Source organism: Drosophila mojavensis, unplaced genomic scaffold (assembly GCF_018153725.1).
Source record: "Drosophila mojavensis isolate 15081-1352.22 unplaced genomic scaffold, ASM1815372v1 contig_36, whole genome shotgun sequence".
In the NCBI taxonomy this organism is placed as follows: Eukaryota; Metazoa; Arthropoda; class Insecta; order Diptera; family Drosophilidae; genus Drosophila; species Drosophila mojavensis.
In genome coordinates this window covers 12,853,527-12,873,160 of record NW_025318858.1, presented here as the reverse complement: position 1 = coordinate 12,873,160, position 19,634 = coordinate 12,853,527, and the positions used below count along the sequence as shown (strand labels likewise).

The 19,634-nt window shown below is 36.7% G+C and overlaps 3 protein-coding genes across 4 annotated transcripts; 1 reads left to right on the top strand and 2 right to left on the bottom strand.

Annotated features, from left to right (window-relative positions):
* Window positions 1–381: 381 nt before the first annotated feature.
* LOC6576662 (protein adenylyltransferase Fic) lies at window positions 382–2,617 on the top strand. Its single transcript, XM_002002614.4, has 4 exons — window positions 382–626; window positions 697–1,586; window positions 1,654–1,857; window positions 1,923–2,617. Exons 1-4 carry the CDS (start codon window positions 624–626, stop codon window positions 2,332–2,334), a joined length of 1,509 nt encoding a protein of 502 aa, XP_002002650.1. The 5' UTR covers window positions 382–623; the 3' UTR covers window positions 2,335–2,617.
* A 1,133-nt stretch (window positions 2,618–3,750) lies between these two features.
* Window positions 3,751–7,875, bottom strand: LOC6576661 (peroxisomal acyl-coenzyme A oxidase 3). 2 transcript variants are annotated; one of them, XM_015165305.3, is made up of 9 exons: window positions 7,767–7,875; window positions 7,467–7,623; window positions 6,371–6,508; window positions 6,090–6,309; window positions 5,751–6,021; window positions 4,942–5,690; window positions 4,719–4,873; window positions 4,366–4,653; window positions 3,751–4,285 (listed from the first exon to the last, which is right to left on the bottom strand). In XM_015165305.3, exons 1-9 carry the CDS (start codon window positions 7,787–7,789, stop codon window positions 4,175–4,177), a joined length of 2,112 nt encoding a protein of 703 aa, XP_015020791.1. In that variant the 5' UTR covers window positions 7,790–7,875; the 3' UTR covers window positions 3,751–4,174. The 2 variants fall into 2 exon arrangements, with proteins under 2 accessions (XP_015020791.1, XP_002002649.1); XM_002002613.4 differs by lacking the exon at window positions 7,767–7,875 and having other exon boundaries at window positions 7,467–7,733.
* Window positions 7,876–8,519: 644 nt separating this feature from the next.
* LOC6576660 (protein real-time) lies at window positions 8,520–19,593 on the bottom strand. Its single transcript, XM_002002612.4, has 6 exons — window positions 19,218–19,593; window positions 11,173–12,096; window positions 10,848–11,106; window positions 10,661–10,779; window positions 9,799–10,126; window positions 8,520–9,734 (listed from the first exon to the last, which is right to left on the bottom strand). The coding sequence occupies exons 1-6, from the start codon at window positions 19,278–19,280 to the stop codon at window positions 9,454–9,456; spliced, it is 1,974 nt and encodes a 657-aa protein (XP_002002648.3). The 5' UTR covers window positions 19,281–19,593; the 3' UTR covers window positions 8,520–9,453.
* Between the last annotated feature and the right edge of the window lie 41 nt (window positions 19,594–19,634).

The window sequence follows — 19,634 nt, the reverse complement described above, 5'->3', positions numbered from 1 at the left end:
ATCTAGCGTTACGTAGCTGAAGTAGAGTGCTCGTCACAAATCGAAAACCAGGGCCGGACAAGCAAATAAATTGCGCGTTAGAGATGAGCCTGCAAATAATTAGTTTACAACATAAAATCAACAAATAAATATATATCATAGGAATATTGTATGCATATTGATATATGAGAAAGTTGTAAAAATGTTCATTATTAATGATGTTAAAGAAATAATTAAAAAAATTATGCTAAACTATTTATTTTACATTAAATTTTTTTGTATTACAAAATTATTTTTTTTATTTAAATGCATTTAAATTACTCACTTCTAGGTGTAATAATTCGAACTGTCCTGGCTAAGCAAACACATTTTTTAAAATTATTTATGAATTTAAAAAATTGTTGTAAAGCTTGAATATTCAATTTTTCGATATCATTGCTGTACTCAGTCGACATTTTATCGACACGTTCAAAATATCGCACACGCTGTCATCGCTAGGATACAGACTGGTATCTATGAAATACGTGGTTGATTTGTTTGCAAAACGCCCACGAACAGGCTTAAAATGTATCAGCTGGGCACTGTGTATAAAACTACTGTGAAACAGAAACGGGCCCACAACTAATACCGAGGCCAGCGAAACAATGGTTAGTAACGTGGCATATTCGCTATAACGAAATCCTACAAAAAATAATCTTTAATATTTTATTGCCTTAGGCAATGGCAACAGGCAAAGCAACGGAAGAGGAGCAACCAGAACAAGGACAACAGCAGCAGCAACTGCAACAGCAACAGAAACAGACCACGCTTCAATCAACATATCGCTTTGCCCTGTTCTTCATTGCCGGCTGCTTGGCAGCATTTGGCTTCCATGCGCTGACATCGTCGTCGGGCTCGCTGCTGGGCTGGCGACTGCGACTGCATCATCTGCCAACGGCTCACTATTTGCAGACGCGCGATGAATTCGCCGTATACTCGGTGGATGAGCTGAATGCGTTCAAGGAGTTCTACGATAAGAGCGTAAGTGATAGCGTCGGTGCTAGCTTGTCGGAGGCGGAGGAGACTAATATAAAAGAGGCAATGGGTGCACTGCGTCTCGCCCAAGAGATGTATATGACGGGCAAGGATGACAAGGCGGCGCGTCTCTTTGAGCATGCCCTTGCCCTGGCTCCCAAGCATCCGGAAGTGCTGCTACGCTACGGCGAATTTCTCGAACATAATCAACGGAATATTGTGCTGGCAGATCAGTATTACTTCCAGGCGCTCAGCATCAATCCAAGCAATACTGAAGCGCTGGCCAATCGTCAGCGCACGGCAGATGTGGTGCAGCTACTGGACGAGCGTCGGCTCAGCTCGCTGGATGAGAAACGGGATGCTCTGTCGGCCATACACGAGGCAAACTCTGCGTTGAGACGAGCCAAGAAGGAGGCTTACTTCCAGCACATATATCATTCAGTTGGCATTGAAGGCAACACAATGACATTGGCACAGACGCGCTCTGTGCTGGAAACCCGGATGGCTGTCGATGGCAAATCAATTGACGAGCACAACGAAATTCTGGGCATGGACTTGGCCATGAAATATATCAATGCAAGTCTGGTGCAGAAGTAAGTCGTGCAAATGGACAGGAATAATGCTTATGAATCATTTCATCTGCATCATCTTCTCTTTCAGATTATATATCACACTGAAGGACATCTTGGAGCTGCATCGACGCGTGCTGGGCCATGTGGATCCCATCGAAGGCGGCGAATTTCGTCGCAATCAGGTCTATGTGGGTGGTCATATACCACCCGGTCCAGGTGATTTGGCCATATTGATGCAGCGATTCGAACATTGGCTTAACTCGGAGCAGAGCAACTCGCTGCATCCGGTCAAGTGAGTGAGGCTGATATCAATCCTGATAAGCTTCTAACAGTAACTTTTCCAATTCCCCCTCACAGCTATGCTGCACTGGCCCACTACAAACTAGTGCACATCCATCCGTTTGTGGACGGCAACGGGCGCACCTCGCGCCTGCTGATGAACACGTTGCTCATGCGCGCCGGCTATCCGCCGGTGATCATACCCAAACAGCAGCGCAGCCAGTACTATCATTTCCTTAAGCTGGCCAATGAGGGCGACATACGGCCCTTTGTCCGTTTCATAGCCGACTGCACCGAGAAGACGTTAGACTTGTATTTGTGGGCCACGAGCGACCTGCCGCAGCAAATTCCCATGCTCATCCAGACAGAGAGCGATGGCAATGTATTGGCCCAATTGCAATCGCACACTAGCTCACCGGAACTATACGAAAGTGGTTCCGGTTCAGGTGCCGGTGCCGGTGCCGGTTCAGGACAGAAGGGAATGCCCTGACCCCCCTTCCCAGTGCTAAAACTAATTGAATGGCTGCTCAAGACACTTAGTAAATTATATGTTGTAATTTGTGTGTATTTAGCATAAAATGTTTGTATATTTGTAATTTGTGCAACAACAACAACAACAACAAAGCCGTTTGTCAGACTGTGATCGTATTTAAGCTAAAATACCTAACCAAAAAAAATATCAACAAAATGCTTTATAGTTAGCATAATTAGAACGAATGCACAAAAGAAATAATGCATAAAATAGAAAATATATAAGCAAAACAAGTTTTAAATATCTTCTCCATATAAATAATGCATTACGCTAAATAACTGGAAGTCTGTTTAATTGCAATCACCCGTATGTACATATGTATATAAGAATATACTCACAATTGAACAGACTTCCAGAAGAATATAGTAGATATGTACATATGTATAAGTATGTCGAAATTGAACAGACTTCCCGTAAAAAGTACATGTGCAGTAGATAAGCTTATATGTATGTGTGTATGTATGCATACATGCATTAAAAAGTAGACAGGACCAACATTCCACAATAATTGGATTGACACATAAATAAATGCATTAAAATATAAGTTTGAATATCTAAGTTTGTATATACATACATGTATATTATAAATTTATGTATTATTATTATTAAAATCTTAATATCTAAGCTTACCTTTCCAATGCATATCCATGTACATTTGTATGTATAATTTATATAAAATAATTAATTATATTTATGTTTATTTGTATGTATTATTTGTATATATTATAACACTAAACTATCACATATTTTTTTAATAAGTTTCATATTAATGTTATCGTTATTTGTCAAATCTACCATTAAGTCTTAATTAATAAACGACGCGGGTACGTTCACGTTTGCACTTGTAAATAGAACTGAATTTGAGCCGCGGGAATGGCGTCTCTCTTTCCTCTCTTCCAATGCACAATAACATGCTTGCGTTCCAAGAAGAATGGCGGAATCGAATTGGAATGGAAGGTCAATCACCATTTTTCCCCCTACATAAATTGGGAAGCAAGTCGAAGGCGAAAGGAACGAAAAATAACAACAAATTTAAGCGATTCTTGTTCTTTCTCTTTCTTGTAATTTGATTGACACTGCAGAGCATTAATTATGCCAAAGAAGCGGCGATGTACTATGCTAGTATTCCATGCATACGTGTACATATACTTACACACAAATATACATATGCTCGTATGCTCGTTTAATAGAATAGTGTAAAGAAGCCCAGTCATCGGGTTGTTCAACAGTGATGATGAATGTATTAATAGTTTTGCAAACACGGGTTCGAACGATTTTGGATATTAACAAAAAAAAATTTGAGGAGACTTTGTATATTTTTAAAAAAATTGCTATTTTTGTTTACAATTAATTGAATCGAATAAGAACCAAATATTATAATAACAACAATATGTTATTTTTATTGCAATATATTCTTAGGTAGTGCGAACAATTTCATAATATTAACAAGATCAAATTAAGGAGGACTTATTTATAACCATAAACTTACTATATTTGTATAAATCAATTTTTAAAAATACAAAAATCAGATTAACAAAAAAAAAATTTCATTACTTTATGATCTTAACAAAATTAGATATATAAAAGTGTGATCTATGATCAGCACTATTGCACATTCATATTTGTATTTATATCACGCACGAATAATAATCTATATATGCTTTATATAAGTTTTACAGTAAAAGGCTCTGAAGTACAAGTTTCTGATCGTTTGGAATAATTAATAACAATAAAGGCACTCAATTAAGACTTAGTAAACTATTAAGAGAATAAAATGATAAAAATGCAATCTAGGTTTTTACAACTTAGCGCGCTCTAGATAGGTCTTATAGGTAACGTCACGCCACCAATAAGGACGTTCATAGACACCTGGAGTGGAAACGATTGCACGTTGCAAGTGGTGATAGACCTGTGAAGTGGAGATGAAAAAAAAAAAAAAAAATGACAAGTGAAATATATATTTCTGAGAAATATTTTATAACTGCTTACATTGCCATCGCTCATGCCCAATGGCGAGTTCAAAATGAAATCTGTGGGCGCAATTGCATCCACCAGGGCAATAGCTTCATTTTTCAGCACCGAGAGTAGACCAAGGATGCCCTGCTGATAGAGCTCAATCTGTGAGCTATTGAGGAAATAGCCACCTTGGTAGAACAGTGACGAATATTTGATAATCAAATTGGCACCATAGAAGGAAAGAACCTTCAACAACACCTGCTGCTCGGGCGAGGCTGGCAGATTGGTTACAAACTTGTAGAAGACATAGTAAGAGGTGCGCTATATAGAAAAGATAAGTGCGTTAAGAAGATAAGCCGTAAGGTAATCTGGAAAGAGAAACCTACCTCTGCATAGATAATGGAAAGCTTTTGTGCGGCAAACACTTGAATATTGTTGCGTGTCTCAAAGGCATCCTTGCCATCAGACTGCAGTTGCTCGAAGCGCTTGACGGCTGTGTCCAGTGACCAAGCGGTCAGCCAGTTAAGCGCCTTCAGCAAATCTGCAAATATATTAAAATATATTGAGTAAATATATAAATTCATAATATGTAACAAATTCATTAATTACTGTGCACATCCAGAGCCTGTCCGGCGTTCTGCTCCTGCCCCCGTGTCTGCAATATCACATTCATATCCTTCAAGAATGCGACCGTCTCCAATGGAGAAGCCTCCACAAAGTTGGCATTGTTGCGACGCAGGCTGATCAGCCAATTGGAGGCCTGCTGAATGAGCGTATTATTCTCACCCTCGTACGTGCAATTGGCATCATTATCATTTCTCAGATCACCCAGGCCGGATGCACGCAAATAGCCATGCCCGCCGCAAGCTTCACGACACTCCTGGATGCCGTCGCGAGCCGCCCAGGTGGCATAGGGCTTCAGGGCCGATGAGATAGCATGGATTTCCATGCCCTCCCTAGACGTGTCCTCGCCCATCATGCCCCGCATCATCATGTCCATGTTCTTCTTGCCAATCCAAAGGGAGACCACACGCAATGCAATTACCGCTGTCAGATGCGGCATGAGTCGATATTGCTGCGACTGATACTCGATCACTGGCCATTCCTCGTTGCTATCGGGGGGTCCGAATTGCCGACGGCTTGCCGAGTAACGTGTAGCAATGCACACAGCCTTGCTAAGCGCCACATAAGTAATTGCTGTAATATTAACACGACCTGTGGACAGAGCGCCCAGCGAGGCGCCCAGTCGTTTACGTTGATCCTTGATGGGGCTGTTATAATTGCCCTGCGCATCAATGTCTCCCGTTTTCGACAGCAGATTGGCCTTCGGTATGCGATACTGATTGAACATAACAAAGCTGTAAGATATAATAAATATTTTGACTTAATTTAATTATTTGAATTCACATTCCACGCACCCATTGTCAATGCCATTCAGTCCGATTTTCTCGCCAAGATCACCAACTGTGACGCCTGGCAGGGGCAACAGTGTAAGCTCATCCCGAATGGGCACCAGGAATGCATTCAAACCCTGATGTTTATCGTCCGGCACATACAGCTGGGCATACACAATGGCATGGGTGCAGGTCTTGCCCAGATTGCCAACCCAGCACTTGGCTGCCTCAAAGTCAGGCGTGTGTATAATGAACTCCTGCGACTTGACATCGTAAGTGGCGCGTGTGCGCATGCCTATAGATTGAGAAAAGAAAACATATTATAATTAAATACTCTTATTTCAGTATAATACAATCAAATACCATTTGCATTTGTGCCGTGAGCGATCTCAGTCAGCGCATAGGCGCCCAATATACGATCATCTGATATCTTGGCTATATATTTGCCCAGACGCCCGGTGCCATTCGTTAGCAGAGTACTGGGAAACATTCCATTCGAGAGCGAGAACTTGACCGAGAAGCTAAAATCGTAGCTGAATATGGCCTGGCCAAAGGCCAACATCAAATATGGCGTATTCAGGTACTGGAAAGAGTTAAAAATATATTTTAAATGAAGCCATGACTCAATTCTGAACTGCTCTCACCTCATTGACATCGAAGAACTTTTGTTGCCACAGCAAATGATGACGCTTGTTGGCCAACTCCCTGGTACGCTCCAGATTGGGCGCTTCCGGTTCACGTTGGAAGTCTGGGTGTTTCTCCATCCATTGCCATATTTTGTGCTATTTTTATTATTTTTAAAGATAATTGAAGATTAGCTAAGATTAGTCTGACCTCACGCAAGCATTTTGCACAAGTGTTCAATCGAATACCTTTTAGATAAGAATTTAGATAAGGTAATTTAGCAAATAATAAAATTGCTTTTGTATTGGTATATATATGTATATATATATATGATAATGCATATATTTTTTATTTCTATTTACTTTGCAAAGTGAAGGTCAAAGTCTACGGTAATTCCATTGTTCGAGTCTGAACTCGTTTATAGAGAAAATTGTTAAAGAACTTTACCTAAAAATGGAAACATTTGACAAAATATATAAAAAGTACATACTTTTAACAGATATTTAAAGCTATAAAGATTTTAAAGGTATTACAAAAATATGTTATGAAGATATTATATAAATTATTTATAAACATTTTGCAAGGTATATAAATTCAAATAAAATTTTAAATGAATTTTCAAATTTCCCTAAACTAAAACTACACCAAATTTTTGCAGATTCCGATATGAACTTTTAAAATTGGTAATTTCAAAAATTAATCTAATTAATTTTTATTTTAATTAAATTTAAACAATTATGTGACTCTTAATTTTCTAAAACATTCAACCATATAATATATATAAATAAAAAAAAAAATCAATAATCAAAAATTAACATTGCACTTTGCACTACAAGCCATTAAAAATGTGTAATATAGCTCCAATTAGAATGATAATGTAAATACAATGTTTTCTACTTCTTTTACAAGTGGGATATGTCATTAACAGAGCTCTGTATGTAAACAGTTTTTACTAAACATCAATTCAAACTGCATTATTGCAACTTAACTGATTTAATCAACATTGAACATTGAACTTTGCACGCCAACTCAACTTTATGTGTATTTCATTCAATATTACATTTATATATGGCAATAAAAATGATAAATTCTTATATGTGGTAGCATTTCACGTACCTTTAGACGAATGTGGTCTTCGCCCTCCAGCAGCACATTCAAGCGTTTATAGCAGAAGCTCGCCTTGTCCCGATACTCCTGGAGTGGACCACTGCGAAAACTGGGAAAGATCTTCTTGTCCTCGTATATATTGGCAGGCGCAACATTGTCCCTGTCGCTGTAAGAATCCACCAGGGATTTGATTATTTCGCCTAAATTATTTGCGGGCGCTACTGGAACGCTTTCCACAATTTGTTCACCGACCATTGCGCAGCCAACAACAACTGAGCACGATTTACAGCTGCAATTATTTGTACTCACTTGGTAAGCTTAGGTGCAACCATGTCTCTCTGCTTCTCTGTTTCTCTGCTGCTCGGTAACGTTTGATGTGTTAACGGTCAGCGTTACGCTTTAACTGATTTAAAATTTCATAAAACTGCGCTATTTAGAATAGTTTTTAGCGGCTGCTTATCCGCTTTTGTTTTCTTTTTGTGTTTATTGTTGGAATTTACGATCATTAAGCCAAATACCCAATTGCTTTCCGTTGGCCACGAAGAGTAGTTAACGTCGAGTAGGGCTATCCACTGAACCGTTGCTGATAAGCGACCTGATAACAAACTTGTGCTAAGTAACTCTTTACATATATAAATAAACAATGTAGTCGTGACGATTGGCATTAGCCGATTTTGTGTACATAGTGGCGTCTAATGTATTAAGTTTGAACACTGTTCTCTGGTCAGTGGTTTGAACTAAAAATAGTGCTTTCAAGTAACAGCTGTTGTGGCGCACCAGTGTTGCATAGCTGAAATGTAATGTGGTCACACTGCATTCTACGCAACTGCAAATACCGCGAGGTTTTTAAAATTTGAAAATTTATACCCAAGAATATTAAGCATTGAAATATTTTCAGTTAAAACATAATTATGTGAATTTCGATTGGCATATATATGTATTTGCATTTTTATTTCAACTTACACAATTAGATAACATGCGCGGCATTTGCTTGGCTATTTAAATAAAATTCTAAATATAATATTAATTTAGTATTGATTATCATTATTTCATGCGCTTATCTTTAAGTTTCTAATGCTAGTTTTCAATATTTTTTTTTTTATTTTGCAGCATCAATTTCGTACTCTAAACGGAATTTTAATGATATTGTACTTATAATGAGGGCTTTTGATTTAAAACAGCGTTTTGAACTCATTGCAAGAGGTTAAAAATTGGTTTTACTTTAGTGTATTATTATTATTATTATTATTATTTGTTGTTGTTGTTGTTGTTGTGTATTTTGCATTTTAGAATCCGAATTAAACTAATTAGGTAACATGTAGTCATTGATTAGATATCTGTAAATCTCATTTTTTTCGTTCTAGCGTCAAAGTTTCGGGCAATATTTCGTTATGTTGCATTGATATTCTTATAAAAAGCCATAAAAAAATCTGCTGCACTACAATTATTACGTTTATCATCTTTGTCTCTCTAGTTATATATGTACGTTGTATAAGCTGCTACAATATTGTTGCTAAAATGGACTAATTGACGCTCTTAAATGTGAACAAATGTGAACATTCTGTGATATCTGAATTTCTCTGATACAACCGTCTAAATCTATGTAAAAGTCATGATTCAGAAATTTCATTTTTCGCTTAGCATTATTGAAAATATATATATGTATATATACGTATATAAATATAATCATTGATTCATAGACATAATACTACTAAACACATAATTCAATCAAATTAGAAGCAACAATAGAAAAAAAATTGTGCCACACTGAAACGAAAAATTACAATTAAAATCTCAAACTAAACATTTTGCTAGAATTTAAACTAAACGAGATTGCAAATATTTTCGTAGGCCTTTAAAAAAATATATCGGGCGTATCGAACAAATTCAGGCTCTTCTCCATCAGGGTGCCGGACAGCATATCCAATTCCGCCTGCTCCTTATCTGCGCCTCGGGCGCCGGGCGACGATGTTGTTGCCTGCCCGTTGGGTTCATATCATCGACTCTGACAGGAGCTGGTCGCCGATGAGTTCGATGAGAAGGCCGACTGCAGGCTGGTCATCGAGCCCTTGTAGTTGACCGAACTGAGCACTTCGTAGAATACATTCAGCTGAGCACCCGACGGACTGAACCAGTGCATCAGATAGCTATCATTGTGATGCATCACATGGGAGCCCTGCACACTCTCCTTGTGCCGGCAGATGAGAGTCGGCTCCTCCCTAAAATAGTTGACGCCCTCCACAAAGTCCTGCAGATCGAAGTAGGAAACAGCCGAATCTAATATATGAGCAAAGAGCTTTATTAGTTTGGGCTTCGCAATTTCTTCAATTGATTTCAGTACCATGCTTATCGGGCAGCTCTTCGGTGACGCGATAGAGCGTAAAGTGCAAATCATTGCGCATCACATCAAAGTCCCAGGTGAGCACGCTCTTCGGATCCGTGTTGCGAATGAGCAGTTCGTGTGTGAAGCCCGGCTTAAGCTCCACAGTCTTATAGAGATTCTTGTGATCGTGCTGATGGGCAGCCGACAAACGTTTACTCTCACTGGGAGGCTCCGCAATGCAGGCAGAGGCGGCACGCGAAGCAACAGGCGTCTCATCATCATGATCCTCCAGCGAGTTCATCTTGTACAGTGTCTTGGGCACAAGGCCGCCCTCATGTATCATTGTCTAGTTGATGCAAAAAGAGAATAGGACAATTAATAAAACAATGTGTGTGTGAAATGCTTTTGTTTTCTTCGTATCACTTGATTTTCAAGGTACAAAATTGTGTAACTGTGTGCGTGTGTAAAGGAATACAAGGGCACAATAAAAAAAAAAAAATTGTCCGGACAGCGAAACAATTGTGAACGGAATTGACTTGACTAGCACATAGACGACATACGACAAACTATAATATAATGTGACTTGGCGTTTAGGAGAGTTAGAGAAGCGGCTTACACAATCGCAATCAGCTAAATAACAATGCGTTATATACTTTCTATTTACTTGTTCCACATGCGTTAAATGCGTCTATTTAGCGTCGAAACGGGGAAAGGAAATTTCGGTTAAACAAAATTGTACAAAAACAAAAATCATAGATATATATATATGTATGTAGAGAAATACATATGTATATACAAAAATAATTATTAATCATTTTATGTTTATGAAGTTTTACACACAATTTTTAAAATAATTTTAATTAAATATTAATAGATTTACCTTGCAGGGACCGCCTAGGAAATCGGGCACAATTTCCTCATCAATATATTGAGCGAGGCCGTCCTTCATGTGCTCACAGTCGGGGCCATAGAACAAGAACTTGGAACGTGTATGCTCATCTATAAAAATCAAAAAGATATTTAAATAAGTAAATATTCGCTTAACTTCAACGTCATCCCCAACCCACCTATGAAAGCGCTAACAATTGTCCAGGCAATGGGAAAGACGCGCGGTGCACGCACCACCAGAACACGTCCCATTGTCTCCGGGTAGTTGCGCTCGACGGTTTCAGTGATGTAGAGTAGGGCCTTGATGCCGGGACGCCAGAGATGACGCATAGACAGGCCCTCCAAGTCGACCAGCAGCGACCAGTTGAGCACAGGCTTATCCAAGCGCTCGGCCGATTCATTAATCTTCTGTATGCCCTCCTCACAGATGTGCAGTGCCTGCAAGATGATAGTAAATGAATGAACATCATACATCATGTGGACCATTTGTTTGAGCTAACTGACCAAACGAAGCAGACCCTCCATGCCCAGGGACTTGAGCAAGCCCTTGACATCCATGTGACCTAGACGCAATATGTAAATGGGTCGTCCGTCCTTGTCGTGATGATGCCAACCGCCGGGAAAATGTTCAATGACCACAGCCGGCTTGCTATACTCTTCCAGCAGAGCGTCGATGCGATGCTCGGCACGCCATTTCAAGGAATCACAGAGCATGGCATAGGCCTGGCTAACGTGCCAGTCGCGTGCTGACAAGAAACGCAAGATGGTCTGATAACTGGGCATACGCTCCAGATCATCGACACCATCGAGCATTTTTCTCAGCTCCAGCAGCTTGGACTCCTGCATCGGTGATAATTGGCCCAAATTGCGAGCAATAAAATCACCGTCAAGCAAAATGTCATGATGCTGATCTGCGGTCGGTGATTTGGGTGCATCCAGTGGCGGCACCCAGCGATCCACATGCGTAATGCCCTCCTGCTCCAGCTGATTAATGAAATACTCAATGATCTCCTTGCCCTTCAGCGTTGTCTGCGTATACTGTTTCATGCCCATCTTCTCCATGGAATGCTCGAAACCAAAGAAGTTCTTAATGTCCAGCGTGGCGGTCTGATCAAAGCACGTCCATTCGCTGTTATCGGGATGGGCATAGTAGCGGCAACGCTCAAAGATCTCGATGCGCGACGAGAAGCTCTCGTTGACCGCCTCGATGCTGAGCGTGCGATTTGTCATGTCCAAATAATTGTGCTGCAGAAAGAACACAAAGTCCACACCGATCAATTTCTTGAAGATGTACGGCGCATCGACGGCCAGCTTGCAGCGGCGACTCGTGTTCCGCTTGGCCCCATTCTCCAGGCACTCGTCCTTAATGATTTCACAGTCCAGCACAATGGGCATTTGGGGACATGTGGGAAAGCGACGCTCGTAGGCCTAAATAATGAGAAATTGTGACAAATGTGAATGAAATGTGTGAGTTATGCCGTTTGTTGTCGTCTTGCCAAAAGAAAATTAGGCTTTTTGCCCTTGAACAGCGGCCAATTTGCAAATATGCAAATGAACATGAACTTGGCCTAGGGCCACAGACCGCTAAAATACTGATATAGATTCATATATATGCATATACTTATATTGCGATATTTGCGTATATATAATATATACATTTATATTCATATCGCACAAGCCAAATATTGGCAATACATTTTGGCAAATTATAAAACAGCTGCCTGTTTATTTACCCCTGCTTTATGGCTGCAAAGCAAACAGAGTTGTTGCTGCTTTACTTTAATATGGCATCAATTGTATAATAAAATTTCTTTAATTCATAAATTGTGTACAATTGGAATTTTTTGTGAGAGAAAAATATTATGATTTACGTATATAACTTAAACTTTTATTTAATTTTTAATATTTTTGTTGTTGTATATTTTTATGTATTATATTAATATTTCATTAAGTTACGAATTTCATTTGTAATATATTATTTACTTATTTATTTTATTTTTTATTTTATACATTTCATGGCGTTTTAAGTTTATTTGTTATTTTTAATTATATTATTATATTTATATTTATATAGATATGTATATCCTTTTACTTATATCAAATCAAATCAATATTGTCTGATTTTTATGAAATTTAAAGCTAAATTAAATTGTTTTTTTATTTATATATTTTATTATTTTTGTTATTTTTTTGCTAAGCTCATATACAATATTAAATTGCTTTGAAATTATAGTTTTATTTTATTTTATTTTTTTTTTTTTTTTGTTAGTTTATTATAAATAAAAAAATATATACATATATATATAAATAAAAATATGTACTTGATACTGTCTAAAATATTTTTACTAATGAAATTTCTAATAAATCTGCAAACAATTTAGTTTCATTTCTTTATGTGGCAATAAGTTAGTAAATGTTAATTTTTATACATGTTCATTTAGAGAGAGAGAGAAGAGAGATTATTGATTATTGTGCAATGTCTGCCAGAGTGTTAGGAATTTGTGTAGGTTTATATAATATAATTTAGTACATATTTGCACAAACTAACGTAGCAGACAGTTGCTAGCTTCAATTGTGCCTTAAGTATTATTTCCTGATTCGCGACGCCACTTAAAACTTGAGGCCTTTAGAAGCCTAGACTAGCAATGAATATATATTCCAAGTTCCATTTGCTTCTACCTTCCACAGACGCAAATAACTTTGCTTTTAAACGTACGAACGGACAAATGCTCAAAGCACATATACTTGTTTCATTTTGTGAGCGGGCATAACGATAACTATGTCCAAGAACTATGCTCATTGAGGGCGTGACGCTCCCAAAACTATACTTAGGGCGTGTCAAAGGGAAGAAATTCAATATTTATAGAGTTGGAATCATCAATTTTTGTTGGGGTAGATAGCTATTGTGCCTTATTCATAGATAAGTTTCATGTTTCATGTTGGGATGGGTAGTAGACAAAAATTTCCATATAATATTATTAATTTGGGGGATTCTTAAAATTTTTTATTTAAATACCACTAGAAATTTGTTACGTATTAGCTGTTGTTTTTATTTTTTATACCCTGTTTTATGCTATGTATTTATATACAAAAGAAACAATCAATGCATAGTTTTTTGAAAATAAAGTCTATTTTGAAATAATCTGCACCTTAATAAATCTATTTAATTATATTAATTGAAGTTCTTGTTGGCTATCGTATCGTACTGTGTAAGCGTTAAATTAATATTGATTCACATATCTCAAAAATAAATCCAGAAATATTCCTTTTATCTTATCTAGTAAACATACGTAGAAGAATTCATATTTATCAACTCTACTCCACATATGATATATGATATAATATACTCAGTTTTCAGAATTGGCTATTTTGGAACATAAAAGTTGATAACAGGAATATGCAAGTAAAGCACGACATTTACAGCTCATAGAAATGAGCTCTTTAATCCAAACGTGAGTCAGGCCTCTATACCATTTTTAAAAGAATATATTTTTAGTGCAATTCTGTGTTTTAAATTATATTTTGCTATTACAATAATATTTATTATAAATATTCAAGATATTTGAATTTATAAAGCAAAAATTATTCTTTATAAATTTGTTCTATTTCTGCTCATTTTTTGCAGGGTATAAAATAAAGCTATTGAAAATGAAAAGCTAAGTGTAGATAGAAGAACATTTGTGTGTTTTTTATATACATTCAAATTAATTTTAGAACATTTTTAAACAGCAGAAAAAAAATAGTAAACAAAACGTTTTAGCATTTTCAGAAATCATGAGCCGAAAAGAAATATTTTCAAATTTATGGACATAAGTTGTGTAGCTAAATTGGCAGATTAAAAGGAATTCGAATTATGCGAGGAACTTAAAAGGCAAAGCAGAAAGCATTCAATCGATTCAAGTTAAACAAATTTGCGTGCTTCGTGAAGCACAATCTCTTGCCCGAAGCGACGTGCATGAACCAATAAAACAAATTACTTCCAAATAAAGACAGAGGCAGCAATTTATCAACTATTTTACAATATGTATAGTATATAGATAAATCTATAAAACGTTTATTATTTATGATGTGTAGGAACGCAATACGGAAACTAGTTATAAATATTTAAAATCCTACAAAGTTTTAGCTTAAGCTCGCAAGGACAATGGGACCGAGTGCCCTTTAAAGTAATAAAGTGTTGAGACGCCGTCCTTTGAGGGGCTCGCACGCCAAAGGATAATTACTGTGAGAACGGCTTCCTGCATAAATATTTGAAAAGTTCAAGGCGTCGTCGACAGTGCCTGGCACATGGCAGCACGTGGCTGAGGCTGACTGTCTCAGACAGCCTGGGAAAAACTGAAAGGGAAGACAACTTGTTGTCGAGTTAAATCCAATATTTTGCCCTGTTGAGCGCTTAATAATTCACTCGCTCGGAGCTCGGAGCGTGCGAATTGCCACATGACCTGAACTGAAAAATATTTAAAAAAAAAAAAATGATATAGCTATACCAAATTAAATTGCACCCAAATAAAGATATTTGAGTGCGCAGTCGACTGCTCAGACAGATTTAGAGACAAGTGATAGTGCTGCTTGCACAGTTGTTCCCGAGCCATATGAAATGCTAATTGCCCATTAAACAGTTTTGTTATACTATCCAATTTATTTTGACACAGTCCCCCCAACTCAGCCCCATCACACATCTAAGCCAATCCAATTGAAAGCGAGTACAAAATTCACAGTTGGCTCATGTGACGTATGCGTAATAACACTTCGAACTGTCACGCTGACGGCGTTTTACGCAGATGCCTTACTTATACTTATTGCATTGATACCCTGCGGCCCCAATATGATGAGCATATTATATGGTGTGTGTTAGAGTGTTAGAATAGGAAATACCGATAGCGACAGTTACTCAATTATAACAGGAATATATAACTTTGTGGTGTCTGCCTGTTATATACTTTTAACAAAACCATTGTACCCTGATTTCGCATTGTTAATGGGTTCAGGGTATAAAAACAAATAAGAGAGTCGACATCCCGACTACGGAATATACAGTAATATTGCATCTAAAAACAACAGAAAAGAGTAGAGTGAGATACCAAGAGCTACGCCCCCGCAATAGCTAAAAAGTATACAGAAGACAAGTAAGTGCCGAGAGTAGTCGACTAGCTAGTACCCCGGATTGGATCTTTTCTCAAACTGCAATTTATTCATACATACCCATACACATACATATGTATATTCTTATATTGATTTCAAATTTACCTACAATGAATTATTGCAAAATATCTATAGTTTGCAATATGATTGGAGCAAAAAACATCTGATGCCATACATATTTGTATCAAAAAAGTTGAATCAATATGATATCGATACTCAGATAGGTTATCGGAGACACAAAAGAAATATAATATTGTATTTCATAAGATAATTAAAATGTAAAATCACTAGCTTTTATTGTTTACCAGGTACAGACCAACAGAAAATGGGAAAATGGAAATTATATTTTGATTATATTTTGATTATACTATATCTACCTTCCACCCATTACATAAGCCTATACAAAACTACAATGCCCTCCCAACTGCATGTTCAATATTGCAGGGTATACAAGCCATTTTGTTTCGTGGGCATAAAAATAGCTGACATTTGGGACAGGTCTGCTTAATGGTGGTATATAAGTCTCGCAAATTTGAGGCATATGCTTGCAGGTGCTTTAATTATATATTTGCAATCTATAATTTACAATTCAATTAGATGATTCATTTTTGTTGAGGAAAGCATTTTATAACACTAAGGCTTCTTATAATAAAGTATATAATGTTGTTCTTGGAATGAATGCATCAATTAAATATTTCCACTAGCCATGCAATTAGCTGAATAGTTTTTATTTAAAAGTTCCAAAAACTGTACTCAAACTAAAATGCACAAAAAATTCATTAGCGGCTGATGAAGTGAAGTAAATAGGCTCATATTTAAAACATATAACTAATTAAATTAATTATCTAATATATCATTTGTAGAGTTAGCATTTACATGAAAAAAACAAACTCTTTCTTTCTAATTTCTTAAATATTGTTTATCTATTTTTCATCATATTCTAACAATTCCTTTTCCAAAAATAATAATTAATAATAAATAAATCTTAAAAAATTTTCTATTTCAATTTATTTATTTGATTTTCTGAATGGTATCTTACAATACTTTAAGAGTTTAGACATAGAAATAGGCTTTTTCTATTTTTCATCATATTAAAATAATTACTTTTCAAATAATACTATAATAAATAATAATAATAATAATAATAAATAATTCTTTAAAGATCTTTCGCTAGGCATTTATTTTATTTTACTTTAACTATTAAAATCTGAGGATTGCTTAATTTCCGCTAATATCATTGCTTATCAATTATATTTAGTTTTCATCTAACTTTATCAATAGAATTGAACAATTTGAATGCCAAGCTCGCTCTAGATAGTGCGGGTCTGTAGTCCAAATAGACAGCGAATGAGTCGAAAACGTGACTGAAGGCTGATATGCTGTCTAGTACTATAAAGCGATTATTTTTACTGTTAAGCCAATTAGTCCGACTTACTGTGGGTGGGGAAAGAGGGAGAGAGAAGAGAAACCCAGCTTTTTCTTTCGTTAATTTTTTTTCAAGTCAATGACTTTTACTGTTTGGCCTTTGACTGCGTCTCGTTGTCTCGTCTCCCCATTTAGCAGTTGTTGCACCCATCACATCATCAAATGCAAACTACTTCAATTCAAATTGATAATAAATGAAATTCGCTGATAAATGAATGCGACATTTGTTGGCATAATAAATTTACGCGAAATTTAATTAAATTTACGGCTGCATTGGAGCGTCATCAAATAGATAGCACCAAAGTGCTTATCGTGATTAGTTAATAGAGCCGATAGAGCTCGCGGAATGATCCATCATAATGCTATCTGTTCCAGGTTTTGTTTACCCTTGTGCAGTTGGTTACAAATTGACTCGCAAATTCTCTAACAATTTATATAAAAGAACAACAATCAAAAGAGCGAACTACTGCTCGAGACCCTAACATAAATATAAATATATTTTGAGACTGATTTTTTCGACAAAATAAAGTTTTTTTATTTTATTTTTAATTTACAGAATGTATTTAGATAGGATAGGATAGTCAGCTAGGATGATTGATAAAATATATTTATATCCATATTTTAACTAGACAACCTCATAGCGTCAAAATGAATTTGCCCTACATAACTTTACAGCATTGATTAAGCAGAAGAAACTCTTAAATTTTTATGATGTGTAGTAAAATAATATACATTATTAATTTCACACTATAATACTTGAATTCCCATTGAAAATCGAATGGGTAAGGTAAAACTTTCACTATGATTATCTACTACACATCATGAAAATTTTAGGGTATTTGCCTTAGCACCCTAGCCTATGAAAACGTCAGAGTATTATTATTAGAGCATTATAGTCCGACCAAGCTTCTACTCTTTGAAATTAAATTGTATTAATATTTAATCAATGCTAGTATGCCCATTTACAATAGTATTTGCTCCCTATCATACACCGTATCAGCATTAAAAGTAAACTAGAGATAGTGAAACTCAAGTAATTTTATCGTACTGTGTTATTTATATAATACTTCAGCTGAATTTTAATTAAAATATAGAATGTAAGAAATTAAATGAAAAGAAATCATTCTGTTCAGAACAAAATATTATAATATAATTCTGCAAATTTGATCAAGAAAATCAGATTCAGATGCTTGCATTCAAAAAAACAACTAACGGGTCAAACATGCTGTAAACTACAAGCGAACATGTTGGAGCTCTTTACAAATAGCAAATGAAATACAATCAACAAAGTGTATTTAATATTCGCCATGCCGAACAATCACACATAACTGTTCATCTTATTATTGTTTTTTGTCTCTTTTTTTAGTGTTATATGTCTCATTTGGTTGATTGTTGTAGATTGTATACAATGTGCCCATAATCGCTTATTTCCTGCCCGTCTCAGTGTGAGGCGGATCTGGAATGCAAAACACGAACTGGGCAGCTGACCGACCGTCTTCTTTGTGCCCCTTCCCATACTAGTTGGGATGAAACGATGGAAGTGAGGTTTTCCATTCATGAAATTACATACGCGTATTATTCAATTGAACGTGCGAGAGAGGGAGGCGAACAGAGGGACAGTAGCTGGCGCACGAAAGAGAGAATAAGGCGAGAGAGCGCCAAGGTTAATTTTATTTATCTGCTGCATGCGATGCGCGATGGCTTTTGACAGCTAAAAGAAAATAAAGTAAATGCAGGCGGAAGGAGCGAAGCAGCTGGATGAAAAATTATTGGGGAATATTTTCCTGTTTTCAGGGAAAAATAAAGACAGCTGCACTTAATTGTTGATTCTTGATTCTTTTTTTTTTTGCGTTTTTTATAAAAATGATTTAAGGCTGACACGCGTTAAGCGCATGCACACCCATACACTCACACACACACAAACACAAATTACGTGGCGTGGGCGGTAAATCTACCACGCCTACTGCAAATAAGATACACACCTTCATAACGAGCTCAAAGGGATATTTGTAGACGCGCACAGGCGATTGGAATTTTTGCACCATTTTGCTGCTGTTTTTGTTGTTGTCGCTGTTGTTGTTGGCACTTGACACTGGTTAAAAATCAATTTTTATTCTCTTTTTTATTGCACTGTTTATTCACACATACGCGCCAATTTTTCTATAATATTTGTATTTCAGTTGTAGTTTGTAACAGTTATGACAGTTAAATGTTTCAAATTTTGTATTCTCTTTCGTTGAAGTGTTTTGTCAAATTCGTTTTGTGTCTCTGCAGCCCCAGCGTTTGTTGTTGTGCGTGCAACTGCTGCAGCTGGCTGAAAAAGAAAGCCTTTCCTTTTTTGTGTACACTCCGCGAATGTTTGACTGCTTCTGTGCTAGCGATGTCGCAACTTATGGCGA